Below are 21,034 nucleotides of genomic sequence, written 5' to 3' on the forward strand. Positions count from 1 at the left end.
GGGCGGTGGGTGGGCCTGGCTAAGATGCTCTGTTGGTGAGACAGTGCAAACGTAATGGGCTGAATGGCCTCCTTATGCAATGTAAGGTTTCTATGATTCTGCCGTTGATGGCTGTACTTTCAACTAGGTTCTAAGCTCTGGAATTCCCACCCTAAACCTCTAAAGTGATCATGACCTAGATATATTTTAGACTGCAGCAGCCCAGGTGATCAGATGTATTTTATTTCAATGTAGCTGCAAATGTCAGAATTTCATTCACCATTTCTCAGTGCTGTTCTATCACACTGAAAATGGAACACATGATCAGTGAAAGCATTGACAGATGCTGCCAAGAGCTGTCAGAATAAAGATGTTGGACAATTCTTTTTTGTTAAGAAGCCTGAACTATAGATGGTTTCATTTGATTTCTTGATTCTGTAGTTGTGGGTAGTTTCAATCACAAATGTTGAGTAAGATCTAGATTTATTTTGGGAAATCTCAGACTAAGTAACAAGCAATTCTGTTGAATTACTCCAAGATTAAATCACTTTGCCCTTTCACAAGGCTTTCTTTTTTCAAGCAAACACAGAGGCTGGGATATTTGGGTGTGACTGGAAACTCCCCCTCAAAGTCAATGGGGGCTATCTTATCAAAAAAACTCTAAATGCTGAACGAACTTGAAAGTGAGAAGGAATCACACTCATTTTTTGGTCAAGCTCCCAGATGCAATCGTATGGCATTTAGAAAAAAAATGAAGCAAGGGATGATTCTTGCCAGGAGAGGGAGTGGACGGAAATTATTCATGCCGGGAAGCCGACTGCAGACTGCTGGGGTGGCATGGTAGCACAGGGCGGCACGGTGGCAAAGTGGTTAGCACTGCTGCCTCACAGCTCCAGGGACCTGGGTTTGATTCCCGGCTTGGGTCACAATCTGTGTAGAGTTTGCACATTCTCCCCGTGTCCGTGTAGGTTTTCTCCCACACTCCAAAGATATGCGGGTTAGATTGAGTGGCCATGCTAAATTGCCCCTTAGTGTCCCGGGATGCATAGGTCAGAGGGATTAGCGGGGTAAGTGTGTGGGGTGATGGCAATAGAACCTGGGTGGGATTGTTATCGGTACAGACTTGATGGGCCGAATAGCCTCCTTCTGCACTGTAGGGATCCTATGATTCTAGGGGCATTATTGGGCAGGCACCCTGAGGCTTCCTGGGCACGAGGCTGATTAGCCTGGCTGAATCCAACCGATAACATCGCGAGAGGTGAGAAACAATCAATGCCCATTTTTCGCTTCTCGTCTGATCTTATCAGCTTGCTACGCTGATCAACCAGCGTGACAAGCCAGTAAGATCACCCCAATTAGCTTTTGGCTGCCTCTCTGAATATTTGCTCCTGCTCACAACGCGTCCCGCCATGGAATATCAGAGCCATATTTTAACTATCTGTATATTATTTCTAAAATCAGGGTTTTAGTGTTTATCCATTGCGATTTTATATTTGTCGTGATGAAGCTATATGGTGTAAACCAAATTACATAATAACATCTGTGTGGCCTGCAAAGCAAGCACTTGGTATTAAAGCAATGATTTCTAGCCTCTATTCGTGAGTTCCTTAATCACAAAAGCTTCACTTATGCTTAATTTAGAGGTCTACATTCAGAATAAGCTTTTCTTTAACAATGAAGACTGGACAAAGTAAACTAAATAGTACTTCCAGTTTTGTTTTTTCAACTCCTGGGGCAGACAGGGACATACCCAACACACAAAAAAGAAAATCAGGTTTTTTGGACATAAAATGAGGACTGTGGAGAGTTGAACACTGAATATTGCCATGTGTCCCTTTTCATGATGAGCACTTAAGAGCGTACCAGGTGCTTAAGAATCACTTACAATGAAAAATAGGTTGTTGTTCTCGATAGGATAGCATTGATTTTAAGAGATGGAGTAGGCAGATAAGGCTCTAAAGTGTAAACAGTTACAATTACAATGGGCAAGCAATTGGTCTTCATAGACTTTCAGGACACATTGAGCATCAGTATTTATAGGATGGTTCTTCTTGTTGAATTACAATAAAATTGAAGAATAATGGGACGGATTTTCAAGGAGCGAGACTGACTCTGGAGGTCTTTAAAAATGGTACCTGTGATACAGACTTGGGAATTAATCCATCAATTATTAAATTTTTAAAAAAAAGGCTTTCCAGTCTTTAAGTTCAGGGGAGTATTTGGTTATTCAAGTGTACTGTGGATAAAATTATGGTTTTAATCCTCTCAAACATATATTGAGCATAACCTCCTCAGAGTGGCAATCAGCATCGGATTGTCACTCTGCACTCACATACCTGTGCCAAATTTCTTCAGTGCCTGTCTCGCCTGATTGTTCTGACTCATGCCAGACAACATCCAGACAGCACAGCATGTCCCTGGGTCCAGCGTCAGAGTCTAAGGCGGACCTGGGGTTGAGATGGAGTAAGGGCATCTGACTGGATCAGATCAGACTGGGGAGTCCAAGGAGGGGAGGGGGGGGGGGGGGGGCGTAATTGGAGTGGGGTGCATGGGTGGAATCCTGTGTAGGTGGGGGAGCCCTGGGCTGGAGAATACTGCGGTGGGGATGGGGGGAGTCCTAAGTAGAAGGGGAGGGAGATTCGTGGGGAGTCCCTTGTGGGGTTGGGAGTCTTGGGTGATTCCTGTGTGTGGCTCAGACTGGATGTTTAAAATAGTTACGTTGAAGTTAAAAGCAGTTTCATTGCTTCTAACTTATTCACAGTAACTATTGGCATAACATGCAGAACCATCTGATGTTAGCAATTTAAATAGTCTTGTCAGATGATCCCCAGCATAGTGCAATTGTCCAGGAAAAGTTAGCCCTTCTGGACATTTGCCACATAAACTCTTACGTGAGAACTTCCAAGAGGAATTCCCCAGAACATCTGTGGGATAGCCCCAAATCCCACACGGTGCAGCTCGGAATTTCCGGGCCAGTATTTCTGTTGTTTTTTTAAAATCCTGCTTTGTACCATAGTTATATGAATGAAATATGTATTGTAGCATTAAAGAAACAAGACACACTGCAGTGTAACACAGCTCAAATATTGTTCATGCTATTCACTACGTGGGACTTTACCATCACATGTGGCTAGATTTTATTGGGACACGGGCTATTTAAAGTAATAATTGAACTAACAGTACCTGATAAGTTTTTCTCTTGATAAATTTGTTTACTGCTTAAGGCATCTAAATCTATCAGGAAAACCTCAAGTTGTATATTAATCGCTTTCCAGTTTAGATATAATCTTGGCTTTGAGAAATCTGTTGACATGAACATGAAATCGATAATCATGTTTGATGAATAAAATTGTTCCTCTTTACAAACGGTGAAGAAATTGCAGAAACAGGACACTCAGTTCATAGCTTTGTAATATTCGCCCTTGAAAGGTTAAGTCAAATCTAGACTTGATCACATAATGGATTTTGTCATCTCCCAAAAGTGTTGTAACCCGGTCTGGCCACAGGAAATGGAGCCCACTCCAGAGGGGCTTTTTTTTTTGTTTTGGGAACCATATGGATACCATGATAGTCAGAATGTAGGTGCTTAGGGGAGTCAATGTAGGATCCAATCCATTGTGGTCCTGGGTCCTCAATATATTGGAGTTGGCGAGCTGCCAGTGTGAAACCCTCTTCTCAATAAGCAGTTCACCGCATGGCTGAATGCAAATAATATGCAGCAATACCCTTAGGAGGGTTTAAGCATTAAGAATGAAAACAAGCAGCAGTGTAGAGCAGTGGGCATATGTTCTACAGAATGTACAGTAGTAATACATGAATTTTATATGGCTTTAAGACTCAAACCCCTCAATCAAGAATGTTTCCCAACCACCAGCCAGATTTCCCTGACTGCAGCTGAGGATCCCTTTAAGTTGGAAAGCTGACTGAATCTTTTGTGGGGAGGCAGTGGCATATTGGTATTGTCATTGGATTGGTAATCCAGAAACCCAGGCTAATGCTCTGGGGACCCGGGTTCAAATCCCACCATGGTAGATGTTGAAATCAGTAAGTACCTGGAATTAAAAGTCTAATGATGACCATGAAACCAATGTCGATTGTCATAAAAACCAATCTGGTTCACTCATGTCCTCAAGGGAAGAAAATCTGCTGTTTTTACCTGGTCTGGACTCCAGAGCCACAGCAATGTTGTTGACTCTTAAATGTCATCAGGGATGGGCAATAAATGCTAGCCCAGCCAGCGACGCCCACATCCCACAAACAAATATTAAAAAACTTCTGCACACAGGTTCATTCTCTGAGGTTTTTGTGAATGTTTTTGAATCATTTCAAAGGACTTCAAAAATGGGAAGAGGAGCACTGAATCAGAAATGTTCATGAGAAATATTTTTGTTTGTGGTACACTGCGTGAAGTAGCTTTGAAGGGTTTACAAAAAGTAACAATTTATTCTCTCGCTGTCTGCAGGAAGCGCAGGGGTTCCCGTGACCTTCAATGAGAATGGTGATGCACCTGGACATTACGACATTTATCAGTACCAAGTCAAGGACAATTCTACACGTGCATATTCAGTCATTGGAGAATGGGCAAACAAACTTCGTTTAAATGTAAGCAGTATACTTTTCATTTTGCTTTAAAAAATATACAGTTCTTAAATGAAATGTATGGGCCAGTCGTAATTTATAGAGCACACTTAGAATGCCCATCTATGGAGCCTTGCTGTCTGGGGGCTGCATGTAAGGTGATCTGCTCAGAGTATTCTTTCATCTCAATTTATCTTGTTACTGTTCATTTGGTTTTTGACCATTTTACACTGACAATGTAGCAGCTTGTATCTAACATTATAGGCCCCAGTTTTAAAAAAAAATCATTTGTGGGTCATGGGCGTCACTATCTGGCCAGCACTTATTGCCTATCCCTTGTTGCCCAAGGACAATTGAGAGTCAACCACATTGCTGTGGCTCTGGAGTTACATGTAGGCCAGACCAGGTAAAAACGGCAGATTTCTTTCCCTAAAGGACATTAATGAACCAGATGGGTTTGTCCGACAATCGACAATAGTTTCGTGGTCATCAGTAGATTCTTAATTCCAGATTTTTAAAAATTTGAATTCAAATTCCACCATCTGCCGTGGCAGGATTCGAAACCGGGTCCCCAGAACGTTAGCTGAGTTTCTGGATTAATAGTCAAGTGATAATACCACTAGGTCATCGCCTCCCCAGTACAGTTATGGCCCTGTACTGCATCTGTGCATGTTTCATATATTCATACTTAATCCTGGTTAAAACAAAAAAATGCATAAAATATACTCATTTACAAAAGAACAGTGATCTTGGATGACTGCAGCCACATGTTGAGCTACCTCAGCTTTCTCAGTCAGTTTACCAGTTACCATCAGTGTTTACCGAATATTGTAAGTAGTGTGTGCACACCACAGTTTACTTTCTAAAGCTGAGGTACTTGATTATAAAACATTTTTGCAGTTCCTCATGCAGCTTGCAAATTTTTGACTTCAAGAAACTTGCAGTAATCCAAAGTACTCTTCAAAATTCCCACCTGAACCTTGAAACCCCAACTTGAATAAATTTCAGTAAAACGACTGCATGGGACTATCTATTTAAAATGTAGATAAATAAAAGTTTTTAGCAACTTAATACGATGAACTGTTGCAATTTTTGGGGCATTCCATAATTCTGCCTCCATTAATTATCTCAGAATGGAGAGGGGCAATGACAGTCATGTCCAATGCCCACATTGGGCCCCCGGGGTGGCACAGTGGCTAACACTGCTGCCTCACAGTGCCAGGGATCCGGGTTCAATTCCCGGCTTGGGTAACTATGTGGAGTCTGCACGTTCTCCCCGTGTCTATGTCCTCTGGGTGCTCCAGATTCCTCCCACAGTCCGAAAGGCGTTCTGGTTAGGTGCATTGCCCATGCTAAAATTATCCCTCAGTGTACCCAAACAGGCGCTGGAGTGTGGCAACTAGAGCATTTTCATAGTAACTTCATTGCAGTGTTAATGTAAGCCTACTTGTGACACTAATAAATAAACTTTAAAACAATGCTGAATTTTCCACAAAGTAATAGAAACTCAGTGCAAATACTTTCACCCGAAATTTCTCTTGTTTTAAGTGTTGATTATATCAGTTTTCTGCCTACAGAGGTACAGAAATTCTAACCTATAGAGTTCCAGCTACATGAATCTTTAAATCAAACCGCTTTGTGCAAGATAATTAGTCATGGGCAAAATTGTTATCTTGATTCAATTGGTATCACTCTTGCCCGACTCAAAGGTGGTAATTTACGCCATCACCCCCAGTCCCCCACCCTCTAGATTTGAACACAATCTGCAGCAGAGTAGTAAGGGAGTGCTAACAAACTGCAAACTCATCTCCTGTTTGTAGTTTGAATGAATGTGAAAAATCCTGGGCAAATATTTGAAGAGAGTTCTATGGTTGTCTTGCTCAGCGTGAGGTCCTCGCGACCGAAGAACAGATCAATTGCTTATTCATTTGTCTCTATGATCTTTTGGTGGTTGTCAGAGTCACTGCACTTCAAAGTAATACTGGAAGGTTCTGGCTTGGGAATCGCAGATCCCCTGAAAAAAGGGGTCAAGCTCATAACTGATTTTAGAATAGTTTATTGAGAAGCAACAGCTTAAATGTAATGCATTAGCTAACTAGGCAGGGAAAGCATACAGCCTGTGACAGGTGAGGATTGTTTATCAATCTCATGGGCGAACGGACAGATGAACCCAATTTCTACAGTTAGGAACAACACTACTGTATTTATTCTGTTCGCAGTCGTCTTCTCTTTTGTCCTCTTTCTTCTTGGGCTAATCGACCTATTAGGAAGCTATCTCTTCCAGTCTTACTGTATCTGAAGTAGACTGACCAGTATGGATGATTTTAAGGAACGCTTCCTTATCCGAAATGACTTTCTTTCCTCTTGAGAGCCTGTTTTTAACCTTTTCATTTCCAGACATTTGATTAGCATCACCTAACCAGTCTGAACAAAACTTTCTGAGCTGGAGACATGTCCTTGGCAGCAATAATAGATTTATCCTGTGTTCTTCAACTGGCAAGCTGTGATGGAAGCTTTCTTCAGACTATTCGTGTAATATTCTTAAGATTCCAAAAGATTATTACAGAGCAATTTCTTACAATACATCATTTATAAAGTATATTTGGGAGATGTGATCAGACACAATGGATGCGATCTTACCGGCCGTTCATGCCACGCTACCGCTGCAGCGAAGTAGGAGAATTTGGCACCCAGCCAAATCCCCGTTCACTGAAGGGGTAGGAACATCCAACCAGCATGAACAGCCAAAACATTCCAGTATAAACATATTGAACTCCAACACATGCAATAACAGTTTGAATTCTCCAGCCGTTCACACCAGCGGGATTTTCTGGTTCCACTGAAGTGAGCGGAGATTGGACTGAGTGCCAAATTCTCCATCCTCACTTGCAATGGCGGTGGGGTGTGAATGGTGGAGAATTCCGGTCAATATTCCTTGACTGAATTATGAACATGTAACATACCTGGAACGTAACCACCCCAGTTTAGCTGTGGTTGTTTTACAAGTCAGATAAAAGCAATGGACAGCAGCAAGTGGAGCAAACAGCAAAGTAAAATATATTTGTCTTTAATACCTGAACTCAGAAAGGAAAAAAAAGTTATTTGAACCACTGTAAGAGAGACCTTTTGATTTTCTGAAAGAAAAATAGACAGGATTTGCACCATCACTCGAGCAGTGTTAATAGATACTGTAAACATGAAGCTACTATCTTAAGTAGCTGCCTTTTTGAAGAAAGTTTATGATTTTCAGTAACTCACAACATGATAAAGGTACATACTGACATTTAAGAAAAGTTAAAAGAAAATAAACAAAAAAACAATTCATTATTCGAGCAAATGTTGGAAATTGAGGGCATAATTTTTAGATGTATTATACATGGGCTATTGCATTAATAGATAAGCAGAAACTACAGTAAATGTGACCATTGATAACGAAGATTCTATGCAATCATTGCTTCTATTAAGCTTTTAATCATATTGATATTATGATTTGAAGTTCTGTTTGTGTTTAAACTGATTTCTTAACTTATGATATTTCAGTACATTAAGTTTAGTATTTTGACATTCATATTATTGAATCCCCCCCAAATCAATATCTTGGGAGTCGCCACTAACCAGAAACTTAATTGGACCAACCACATAAATGCTGTGGTAGCAAGAGTATTCTACAATATGTTACTCGTCTGCTGACTCCACAAAGACTTTCCACCATCTCCAAGACACAAGTCAGGGGTGTGATGGAATACCCCACATTAGTCTGGATGACTGAAGCTCTGACAAAACTCAAGGACATCCACACCATCCAGGGACCAAACCGCATGCTTATTGGCAACCCATCCACCACTTTAAACATTCACTCCGTCTGCCACCAGCAATCAGTGGCAGCAGTGTGTACCATATATATGATGCAATGCAACAAATTTCTTCAACAACACCTCCTGAATCCACAGCCTCTGGAAGGCCAAGGACAGGGGAACACCATCATCCCAAATGCCCCTCTAAGTAACACATTGGGGGCAATTTTCCTTAAAAAAATCCTGTGTTGAATTTGCACAAAAACTGGAGTAAATCCCATTGGTTTTTTTGAGCAGGATTTTCCAAATGAATCTCCCACACTCTGTGCACTGCAGAGTGCACTAGCATAAATCATCCCAAAAATCAAGGACGGAGGCCTATTCCCACTCGGGAGGCCGGCAACATAGTGCTGAGTGGGCCACTGCGCATGCGCTGAACTGTCAATGCTGAGATCGGCATATGCACAGTAGACCTGCACTGCTGGCCTCCTGATTGCTGGCCAGCCCCATGAGCCTCGCATCACTGCCTCACGAACCCCCCCCCTGCCCCCCACGGCCTGTCACCATCTCAACAACACCGCCCGCCCCACCCCGCAGCCCTGATCTCCCCATCTCCCACTTCCCCCCCCCATTGGCAGCCCTGACACTCCCTCCCTCGGCAGGCCGATGCTCCCCCAACCCAATGCCCATCCCCGATAGCTGGTCTCACTCCTTCTGTTTGCGATCTCTCTGCAGAGTGGCAGCAGGACCCTCCATCTCCAGTGATTTACCCCCACATTAGGCCCTCAATGCCCAGCCCCGATCACTGACCTCCCTCCCTCTGCTCGCGATCCCCCTGGAGAGGGGCAGAGGGACCTTCCACCCCCATCGATCTCCGCCAATTAGGCCCCATCCCCATTGAGCCCCATCCTCATTAGGTCCCACCCCTTGGCACTGGCCAATGCCTGGTGGGCAGTGCCAAGGTGCCCCCTGGGCATTGCCACTTTGCTCCTTGGGCAGTTCCAGGGGGCCCAGGCTGGCACTGCCAAGGTGGTAATGCTCAGGGGGCATCCCCCCCCCCACCCCCCGGCACCCGAACCTCTGAGGGGCCTTGATTGCCCCCCCCCTTCATTCCAGCAGGGTCTGGACACCAGCTCCCCATAAGTGGGGAGCTATAGTAAACCCCGCAAGGAGTGAACCATTCCTTGAAAGGAGGGGGGGGGGGGGTGGAGAGACGCTAGTGGGCCTGGGGGCCTCAGTCCCAGGCCTGCTAATCATATGTAAAATCCTAATCTAAATAAATGATGCAGCTTCGCACCGATTTCTGGCGTGGAGCTGACGGTGCCAGAAATCCAGCTGCCAGAAACTCTTGCAGGCCGTGGCACCCAGCGGGAAGCCTGCAAAACGGCCTCTGCTTGAGTCTCCCGGCCCCCTACATTACAAAATCAACATAGCAGGTTGGGAGAATCGCCCTCATTATCCTGAGCTGGAACGACATCACTGTTCCTTCCTTATCACTGGGTCAAAATCCTTGAATTCCATACCAAACAGCACTGTGGGTGTACCTTCATCAGGCGAGCTGTAGTGGTTTAAAAAGAGGCCTCACCAGCATATTCTCAAACAGAATTAGGGATGGGTAATAAATTCTGGCCTTGCCAGAAATGAATAAGAAAAACTGTCACAACTTCAAACCCATCATGGGTCTCTTATTGAGAAAGCAGTGCAGTGATGTGTGTAGAGGAATGGGGTGATTCAGACAGAAAGTGCCTGATTTCAGCACTGGGCTCTGCATGTATGGGGATCAAAAGTCACTGTTCAACTTACTGCTTAAAAAAGGTTAATGCTGACATCCTCATCATTATTTCTGTCACAAAATCTGGGCTATTGTTATGTACGATCCCAAATATTTTATGTCATAGAATCCCGACAGTACAGAAGGAGGCTATTCGGCCCATCAAGCCTGCACCAACAACAATCCCAACAACAGGCCCAACAACAGGCCCTATTATAACCCTGCAAATCCCTCTGACACTGAGGGACAATTTAGCATGGTCAATGCACCTAACCAGTGCATCTTTCGGACTGTGGGAGGAAACCTGAGCGCCCGGGCATGGGGAGAACATGCAAACTCCACACAGTCACCCAAGGCCGGAATTGAACCCGGGTCCGTGGCGCTGAGAGGCAGCAGCCAGTGTGACATTGTGATACACAAGGGACCTGGGATCATTCCATTTGTTTGCTGTTCAGCGTGATTATATTCAGAGTTTGAAGTTGATGTATAGCTTAGCAAGGTTATATTTACAGAGCTATCAGTTTCTGACAAGTTAACTGTGTGGAGTTGGAGATACCTAGTCCTTTGTGTCAAGCATTTTTGAGGTGTCAGCTGTTTGATTTTGTGCTGATTGCTCCGCTTTCCCTTTGAACACCTGTGGTGAGCCATTATCTATGCCCTTCATCTTCTTCCTTCAGTCATCTTCTCATCCTGACTTAGCTAACCTGCAGCTATTCATTTCTCAGCTCTCTTATCCAATACTTAAGCCTCATACTGTGCTTGGAGGCATGAGATGAAATACTGCGGCGATACACATTTTACATCTGAATCTCCATTAACCTTACAATTTCAACTTCAAAAACTGTTTTCTCATTCTTGATTTAAGTGAATCTGCAGTTCCTTTTTTTGAATTGGCTGTCCAACTGCTTGAATGATTCCTGCTTTGGGAGGAAAGGGGATAGGAGATGTAACCTTTTAAATCTTAAATCTCATGGAGATAAACCTCTCAAAGAGTAAAGATCTTAATGTCCAAATGAGAAGAGGGTAACTCAGTCGTATGAAACTGTTTCAGTGTGTCAGTTTTTATTAACATATGTGAACTATTGAGATTTTCAAATATCACTCATTTTGTTGAGAGTCAGAACTTCCTGACCAGGTAACATTTTTAGTAATCTAATAGCTACAGGTCCATAATTCTGATTTTTGACAACTCCTTAGCGGCTATTTTGTTTATCTCTTGGCCAAATTGCCAATAAATTCATCCCATGCATATGCTTTTCCAGCTGGTCCTGGACACTGGATTTTAAGCTTTGTTAGCTCTGGAGATTTCCAAGGATATTCTTATTCCCATGCTCCCCTCTGCAACATCATCTGAAACCATGTCAAGTTCCATATGGACATTCATGACACGCAATGGTAACTCATCACTACACCGCTCCATTCTCCTAATGTCTCTGATTTGTGCTTGTTGAAAAATCCAGTGCTGGCTGAGCAGAAACAGAATCCCTACAGTGCAGAAGGAGCCATTCGACCCATCAAGTCTGCACTGATTCTCTGAGTGTCTTACTCAGGCCCTCTCCCCCGCCCTATCCCTGTAACCACACATACTTACCATGGCCAATCCACATAATCTGGACCATGAGAGGAAACCGGAGCACCCAGTGGAAACCCACGCAGACACAGAGAGAACATGCAAATTCTACATAGATAGTTAACCAAGGCCGGAATTAAAGCCAGATCCATGGAGTTGTGAGGCAGCTGCGCTAACTACTGTGCCACCGTGCTGCCGACGGGATATGTCAGGATTGGGATTTGAACCCACACCCCTAAAAAGGGACCCGTATTCACCAGGTTTAATCAAAGCAAAGAATGACACTCCTTGAATCTGGCGCCTTAGGCCAATTGACCATCCTGACAACAACTTTCCTCCACCCACTTCTGCCTCCTTAACATTTGTTTCCATTGCTGCCCCAATCCACTATTTCTCAACATCCTCATCCATGCCTTTGCCACCTCTAGATTTGACTATTCCAATAAACCCTCCAATCTCCACAGCCTGTATCCTAACTAGCAACAAGTGTTGTTTATCTATCATCCTTATGCTCACTAACCTACATTGACTCCTGGCTGGACAATACATGATCCTGACGATCACAGTTTGCCAGAATATCTATATTAACCCTTTGTGTGTTCCTCGAGTTGAGTGAAATGGTTCAAGGCTCACTGTTCCATCGGATCAAAACAAGAATTGTGTGCATTTAAGCAATTGATAAATTGGATAATGTGAAATGCATGAAGAAAAACGGCAGCTTTCCTGACACCACTTACTTCTACTTGTATGGGCAGGATGGGAATTCTATAATTAAATAAATTAGTTGGATCTGAAAGCATATTGGGGTGATTTTCCCCCAATAATTCAAAGTGTCCAAAATTTTTTTACTGAGCTGAGTTTCATGAATTTATGGCACTCTGCGCAATACAAAGGCGGTCAGGTGATTCATGCCAGTGGGTGGGGCAGGTGGAGCCTACATCTGCCAGAGAGGCCAGCATCAGAGTGCCTAGGCAGCCTATTGGGCATGCCCACCCCACGAGTTGACATTCCCCACCCCCACAATCCTATCCTTCCCCCTCCCCCCACGATCGCTGCCCGACCACCCCACCACCCCCCTGATCGCCAGTTCCAACTCTTCCCCACCGCCCCCCCGATCACCAATGCCGACCCCACCACTAGCCCAAACCACCCCCACAAAGCAGAATCCCCCGTTCCCTCCCTTCCTGTTCATTCGGCAGTAAGGATACTTCAGTTGCAAGCAATAAAAGAACTAACTTCAGAAAGTAAATTAAAAAAAAAGATTTAAAAAAGAAACTTCATTACTCCAACATTTGGGGCCATGGCCTGGGCCACACAACCTCTCCACAATTCCCATCTGCTTTCTATTTATACTAGTGAGAAGTCTCACAACACCAGGTTAAAGTCCAACAGGTTTATTTGGTAGCACGAGCTTTCGGAGCGCTGCCCCTTCATCAGGTGAGTGACGAGTTGGGTTCACAAACAGGGCAAATATAGACACAAACCAATTACAAGATAATGGTTGGAATGAGAGTCTTAACAGGTAATCGAGTCTTTACAGGTACAGACAATGCGAGTAGAGAGAGGGTTAAGCACAGGTTAAAGAGGTGTGAATTGTCTCTCAAGCCAGGACAGTTAGTGAGATTTTGCAAGCCCAGGCAAGACATGGGGGTTACAGATAGTGTGACATGAACCTAAGATCCTGGTTGAGGCCGTCCTCATGTGTGCGGAACTTGGCGATCAGTTTCTGCTCCTTGATTCTGCGTTGTCGTGTGTCTTGAAGGTCGCCTTGGAGAACGCTTATCCGAAGATCAGAGGCTGAATGCCCTTGACTGCTGAAGTGCTCCCTGACAGGAAGGGAACACTCCTGCCTGGTGTTCATTCATCCATTGTTGTAGCATCTGCATGGTCTCGCCAATGTACTGTGCTTCAGGACATCCTTTCCTGCAGTGTATCAGGTAGACAACGTTGGGCGAGTCACAAGAGTGTGTGCCATGTACCTGGTGGATGGTGTTCTCACGTGAGATGATGGCATCCATGTCGATGATCCGGCACATCTTGCAGAGGTTGCTGTAGCAGAGTTGTGTGGTGTCGTGGTCACTGTTCTCCTGAAGGCTAGGTAGAGACCCGGGTTCGATCCCAGCTTGGGTCACTGTTTGTGTGGAGTTTGCACATTCTCCTCATGTCTGCATGGGTTTCCTCCAGGTGCTCCGGTTTCCTCCCATAGTCCAAAGGTGTGCAGGTTAAGTGGATTGGCCATGCTAAATTGCCCCTTAGTGTCAAGGGGACCAGCAGGGTAAATATGTTGGCTATGTGGATAGGGGCTGGGTGGGAATGTGGTCGGTGCAGACTCGATGGGCCAAATGGCCCATCAAGGGATTCTATGATTCTATGAATGTGGACAAATGTGAAATTGTTCATTTTGGTTGGAAAAATAAAAAATAAACTTATTGTGTAAATGGTAAGAGTTTGCAGAGCTCTGAGATACAGAGGGACCTGGGTGTCCCACTACATGAATCACAAATTTTAGTCTTTATTATTATTAACTATTGTTCTAATATCTGGTTCAGGATCAAATTCATAACTGAGGTGCCTTAAGGTGTTTTACTATTTCCAAAAGATCGATATGTTTTTGATGTTGAAACTAACATCAAGTAAGTACTGTGTCTAATTCGGGGCACCACACTTTCGGAAGGATGAGAAGGAATGAGGGAGGCTGCAGAAACGATTCAGGGGAATGATGTCAGGGTGAGGAGCTTCAGCTGCATCGGGAGATTGGAGAAGCTATGACTGTTCTCCTTGGAGAAGAGATTAAGAAGAGATTTGATAGAGGTTTTCAAATTCATAGTGTCTGAACAGAATAGATAGAGACTATTCCTAGTGGTGGAAGAATTGCGAGACAGAGGGCATTGATTTAAGGTGATTAACAAAATCAGCAACAGTGACATGAAGAATTTTTATTTATGTTAAGTGTCTGGTTAGGATTGGAAGTGAGTTAGCTCAGTTGGCTGGACGGCTGGTTCATGATGTACAGCGACGCCAACAGTGTGTATTCAATTCCAGCTGGGATTATTCATGAAGGCTCTGTCTTCTGAATCTTGCCCCTCGTCTGAGGTGTGGTGATCCTCTGGTTAAATTACCATTAGTCAGCTCCCCCCCCCCCCTTCCTCCCCTCAGAGGGAGAGCAGTCTATGGTCATTTGGGACAGTGGCAACAAGTACCTCTTAAGTTAGGATCTGGAATGCCTGAGAGTGTGGTGGCAGATTTAATCAAGGCCTTGAAAAGTGAATTGGATATCTGAAGCAAAATATTTTGCAGGGCTTTCCTATGAACCTGACACTAAGATGACAGGCTGAATGGCCTCTGGGCTGAATGGCCTCTGTGCTGTAACCATTCTATGATCTTATGATTCAAAACATTTATCCACATTTATTTCTGTAATCGTTTTGTTCTGTTCAGCTACAGGGCTCACTTCCAAATAGTACAGGGCTCCTGTGTACACAGAAATCTATACTTAAAATAGACTTAGACGGCAGAAAATACTCCTATGACCTACCTAGTGTTCTCAATGAGCTCTCAAATCTGAATCTTTCAACATTGGAGTAATGGGCTGATAAAATCTTGTTTTCACCGTATGTTGACTGTAAAAATCAACCAGCTATGAACGCATATTTGCCATTTAGCAAATAACATTACACTTGCAATGTACCATATCATTTTGGCTTCATGTAACTTTTTAATGCAACACAGGACTGTGACAAAATTATATACCGCAACGCATCCTCATCCTTTTCCAGTCCATTTGATTGTAAAGCTTTGGAATTCCTTTCCTAAGCCTCTCCACCTCTCTCTCTTTAAAATCTATCTTTATGACCAAGGTTTTAGCCTTTATTATTATTAGCTATTGTTCTAATATCTGGCTTGGGATCAAATTCATAACTGAGGTGCCTTAAGGTGTTTTACTATTTCCAAAGACCGATATGTTCTTGATGTTGAAACTAACACGAGTCTTCCATTAATATTTCAAACTTCTTACTGTTCTACCAGTTAGTTCTAATTGTTACAGCACTCTAACATGTTGCTGACAAATTTGAAATTCCTGCCTTCTTCTCATTTAAAAAAAATAATATATTCCTATCCTTTAAAAATCTGGCTCATTACAAACCAGTTTGTTGTCAGGCAGTGAAGGGGAGGCTAGTGGCATAATGTTAAAGGGGAGGCAGTGGTGTACTGTTAACATCACCGGATTAGTTACCCAGAGGCCCAGGCTAATACTTTGGGGATATGTCTTCAAATCCACAACAATTGGTGGAATTTAAGTGCAGTAAATAAATCTACAATTAATCGTTAGTCTAATGGTTGTTGATTATCATAAATTATATCTGGTTCACTAACGTTGTTTAGGGAATGAAATCTGCCTGGACAGGCCTAAAAGGGAGGTGATAGTACAGTGGTATTGTCATTGGTCTAGTAATCCACAGACCCAGCATAATGCTTTGGGAACTCAGGTTCAAATCCACCCATGGCAGGTGGTGAAATTTGAATTCAACAAAAATCTGGAATTAAGAGTACTTTAATGTCTCTGCTAAAAATAAATCAACTTCAACTCCTAGAAAAATAATTTCTAGACATTATGGCCGCCATTTTCCCGTCATTTTGCGCCCAGTCGCATCAGAGTGGAGCAAGGTGAAGGGTCTGTGACCAGTGGTGTTCCGCAGGGCTCTGTACTGGGACCTCTGCTATTTGTGATATATATAAATGATTTGGAAGAAGATGTAACTGGTGTAATCAACAAGTTTGCGGATGACACGAAGATGGCTGGACTTGCAGTTAGCGAAGAGCATTGTCGGGCAATACAGCAGGATATAGATAGGCTGGAAAATTGGGCGGAGAGGTGGCAGATGGAGTTTAATCCGGATAAATGCGAAGTGATGCATTTTGGAAGAAATAATGTAGGGAGGAGTTATACAATAAATGGCAGAGTCATCAGGAGTATAGAAACACAGAGGGACCTAGGTGTGCAAGTCCACAAATCCTTGAAGGTGGCAACACAGGTGGAGAAGGTGGTGAAGAAGGCATATGGTATGCTTGCCTTTATAGGACGGGGTATAGAGTATAAAAGCTGGAGTCTGATGATGCAGCTGTATAGAACGCTGGTTAGGCCACATTTGGAGTACTGCGTCCAGTTCTGGTCGCCGCACTACCAGAAGGATGTGGAGGCGTTAGAGAGAGTGCAGAGAAGGTTTACCAGGATGTTGCCTGGTATGGAGGGTCTTAGCTAGGAGGAGAGATTGGGTAGACTGGGGTTGTTCTCCTTGGAAAGACGGAGAATGAGGGGAGATCTAATGGAGGTGTACAAGATTATGAAGGGTATAGATAGGGTGAACAGTGGGAAGCTTTTTCCCAGGTCGGAGGTGACGATCACGAGGGGTCACGGGCTCAAGCTGAGAGGGGCGAAGTATAACTCAGATATCAGAGGGACGTTTTTTACACAGAGGGTGGTGGGGGCCTGGAATGCGCTGCCAAGTAGGGTGGTGGAGGCAGGCACGCTGACATCGTTTAAGACTTACCTGGATAGTCACATGAGCAGCCTGGGAATGGAGGGATACAAACGATTGGTCTAGTTGGACCAAGGAGCGGCACAGGCTTGGAGGGCCGAAGGGCCTGTTTCCTGTGCTGTACTGTTCTTTGTTCTTTGTTCTTTGGTTTAGCACGTTCAGTGGTGGCGCCAAACCCCATTGGAATCCTCCGAGCCACTGCTCCTGGACGTAATCTGGTTCACGCCAGTTTTCTCACCAGACACAACACTGCCATTATTGTAAGCTTCCCCCAGTAGTCATTCTTTGGGGAAATTCCACCCTACAGCTTTAAAAATCTCCAAGAGCAATCAATGTCAACCATTACCACTCTGGTAGGAGAGCGCCAAAACTCCATGAAAAATATCAGAAAATATTCGCTTTGAGAAATTAACACGTTTAATTTATCATATTTCCACCTACTTCTGTCGGGGAAAAGAAACAAAAGTCTGAGTTCACATACCAACTAATTCAAGAACAGCGTCTTCCCTGTTGCCATCAAGACTTTTGTATGGACCGACCTTATATTAAGTTGATCTTTCTCTACATCCCAGCTATGACTACTTTCTGCACCCTCTCCTTTCCTTCTCACCTATGTACTCCATGAACAGTATGCTTTATCTGTATAGTGCGCAAGGAACAATACTTTTCACTATATTTATTTATTAGTCACAAGGCTTATATTAACACTGCAATGAAGTTACTGTGAAATTCCCCTAATCGCCACACTCCGGCGCCTGTTCAGGTCAATGCACCTAACCAGCACATCTTTCAGACTATGGGAGGAAATCGGAGCACTGGAGAAAACCCACATAGACATGGGGAGAATGTGCAAACTCCACACAGACAGTGACTAAAGCGGGGAATCGAACCTGGGTCCCTGGCACTGTGAGGCAGCAGTGCTAACCACTGGGCCACCGTGCCACCCATATATCCCATTAAAAGTAACAATAATAAGTCAAATCAAGTAAACAATGTTTATGAGGATTTTATTTTGCCTCCCTTAACCCTCATATTGTCCCATTGTGTGTGACATGGGGAAGCAGTGACTTACCTCATGGTGTCCAGAGGTCTTGTAGCACCACAAAGGAAAGTTTTACACGTGCCTGACAGGCCTCTCTGTCTGTACAGCAAGTAGACACACAACTCCCCATCAGGAAATACCATTTGTGTCCTATTGATGCCATAGGACCCAATTTATACTTCTGCCTGAAGTACCCAGTGACTGCCTCATACACTGCCAAAACTCATATCACGTTAGAATCAGGAGTCAATGCAAATGATCATCTTGTCATTTTGGGCTTGTGGTAGAGTTTATTAAAATATCATGTGAGTCATATGTAGTTTCCAATCTGAAAATGTCATTGAAGTCATTTCTCCAGGGATTTAACTGATCCTGGATTAGAGATCTGGCAGGAGATCAGGAAAAAAAACCTATGAAAATCTAAGGGCATCTGTGTAAATCTGCAGTCTCGCGTGCCAGGAGGGCAGATGTTCAATCAGTGCAGAGGCAGTGTCAAATAGTGAGAGCAGGTGTTCCACAAAATTCCTTCTGGGCTGGAATACGGTGCTTTCTTGTATTTAGCCAGCTGATGTCCTTATGCCTTAGCCTCATTAATGCCTTAAATTTTCTGCAGTGAAAATGTTTAACTCTATGCCTGGCATATCTCACCTGCTGATATTTATACCAGAGGCTGGATGATACATTGAGGGCGGCTCCCGCATCCTCAGCCTAAATGTCGGGGATCAGCAGCCCCCACTCTGCCAACTCGCTCCATTTTCATTTTTTGGGTGACGGCCCTTTAATTGGTATGAGGCGGGTCCAGGAAGAAGCCCAGCTTCATAGCATACGCAGCCAAACAGAAGCCAGCAGTTCTGCATCCTGGCAGTGCCAGCAAGAATAGCAGTCACTGCTGGTGCTGTAGGTGGGCAAATATGGGCCTGGACATGCCGATGTATCTAGGATCTTCCAGGGAGCAGGCTGACAGGGACTATCTAGGTGGGGCAGGGAGGTGATGTTCGACAGGGCTGGGGCGAGGTGCCTGCGGGTGTAAAACTGTGGGGAAATGCCTCCATTTGGCACCAATGGGCATCTATCGTGAAACACCACCCCCTCTCTCACCCTGTTAGACTGCTGGGCTGCATGCTGAATATTAACCCCTCCCTACCACCTCTTAAATCCGAGTGGCAGAGGGTGTTAATTGCTCACTTAAGGGCTTCAGTTACACTCGGGCAGCCAGCACATTAGACATTCCTCCAGCATTTGTAAAAGTGTGGCGGTGGCACTGTAGTTAGCACTGCTGCCTCACAGCACCAGGGACCCGGGTTCGATTCCCAGCTTGGGTCGCTGTCTGTGCGGAGTCTGCACATTCTCCTCATGTCTGCGTGGGTTTCCTCCGGGTGCTCCAGTTTCCTCCCACAGTCCAAAAGATGTGCTGGTTGGGTGCTTTGACCATGCTAAATTCCCCCTCAGTGTACCTGAACAGCTGCCGGAGTGTGGCGACTAGGGGATTTTCACAGTAACTTCAGTGTTCATGTAAGACTACTTGTGAACAATAAATAAACTTTAAAAGTGTGGTAGGGGCATTCAGGCAGACAGTGGATCAGCTGCCAATGGCACGTTGTCTCAGTGTACGGATCCACCCGCCCCCAGCATTCCCACCCACTGGTGACCAGTAACATTTAGCTGCAGGTTCGCTTTTTTTCATCCAATTTAAATGAATCGTGTGTGAAGCTGCTTTCAAATTGACTTTTCAACAGTGTTCCCAGTGACATTTAGTGCTCTTATTATGACTTTACCCCATAGCTTGCAATTTTGTATACCTTTCAGCAAACGTTGAGGCAATGTTCTTGCACATTTGTTTTTAAAGCAGTTCATTACAGTTATTTTGTGGTTCAACTGATAAAGGTGAAAGAAGACAAGCAAGGGAAATCAGCAGGCATGAAACCACAGATGTTGACATAGCTGCCCACAAACAACTGTGGACAAGGGCCTGAGCCAGCTGTGAATCAACAAGCTGGAGCTTTGTCACTCACAGTAAAACCTGCTTAAAACATGAGGACATTGCTGCCAATGGCTAATCAGATTTTCCTCAATTGGTATGCTTCGTTGCTTATAGCTTATTTCTGGATGATATGATATCTGAAGAGCAGACACAGAGCATCAAACAGATGAAACATGCATTGGTTAGCCTGAATTTTCATTTCCTTTCCCACTGGGTACCAGTTGCATATCTGTCTCATAAATCCCTGGGTTAAGTGAATTATACGGTATATACCCAACTCCAAAACCATTCCAAGTACGGCTAACTGAACAGATTTGTTCTTCAGTGCTTTAGTGCATGAAGATCATGAAAAACTATGGACAGAATTTCACGAGAATGATTCTAAGTGTCCAGCTAGCGTGAAAATGGGAGAGTTCCTGATCCGATTTTCGGATGAGTTTCCACACCCAATCCTGTGTGCATAAGACATAGGAGCAGAATTAGGCCACTTGGCCCATCGAGTTGCTCCACAATTTAATCATGGGCAGATATATTTCTCGTCCCCATTCTCCTGCCTTTTCCCCATAACCCCTGATCCCCTTATTAATCAAGAACCTATCTATCTCTGTCTTAAAGACACTCAATGACCTGGCATCCACAAAATTCTGCGGCAAAGAGTTCCACAGATTCACCACTCTCTGGCTGAAGAAATTCCTCCTCATCTCTGTTTTAAAGGATCGTCCCTTTAGCCTGAGGTTGTGCCCTCTGGTTCTAGTTTTTCCTACTAGTGGAAACATCCTCTC

At 44.1% G+C, this 21,034-nt stretch overlaps 1 protein-coding gene across 1 annotated transcript in view; it reads left to right on the forward strand.

Moving 5' to 3' along the window:
• Positions 1–21,034, forward strand: part of LOC144511889 (metabotropic glutamate receptor 4-like) — a 1,280,229-nt gene that overhangs the window by 888,737 nt on the left and 370,458 nt on the right. Inside the window, exon 7 of the mRNA XM_078242320.1 lies at positions 4,442–4,581. Coding sequence (XP_078098446.1) covers positions 4,442–4,581 — 140 coding nt within the window. The remainder of the gene's footprint in view (positions 1–4,441; positions 4,582–21,034) is intronic.

The sequence above is a fragment of the Mustelus asterias genome, chromosome 25 (assembly GCF_964213995.1).
Source record: "Mustelus asterias chromosome 25, sMusAst1.hap1.1, whole genome shotgun sequence".
Taxonomy (NCBI): Eukaryota; Metazoa; Chordata; class Chondrichthyes; order Carcharhiniformes; family Triakidae; genus Mustelus; species Mustelus asterias.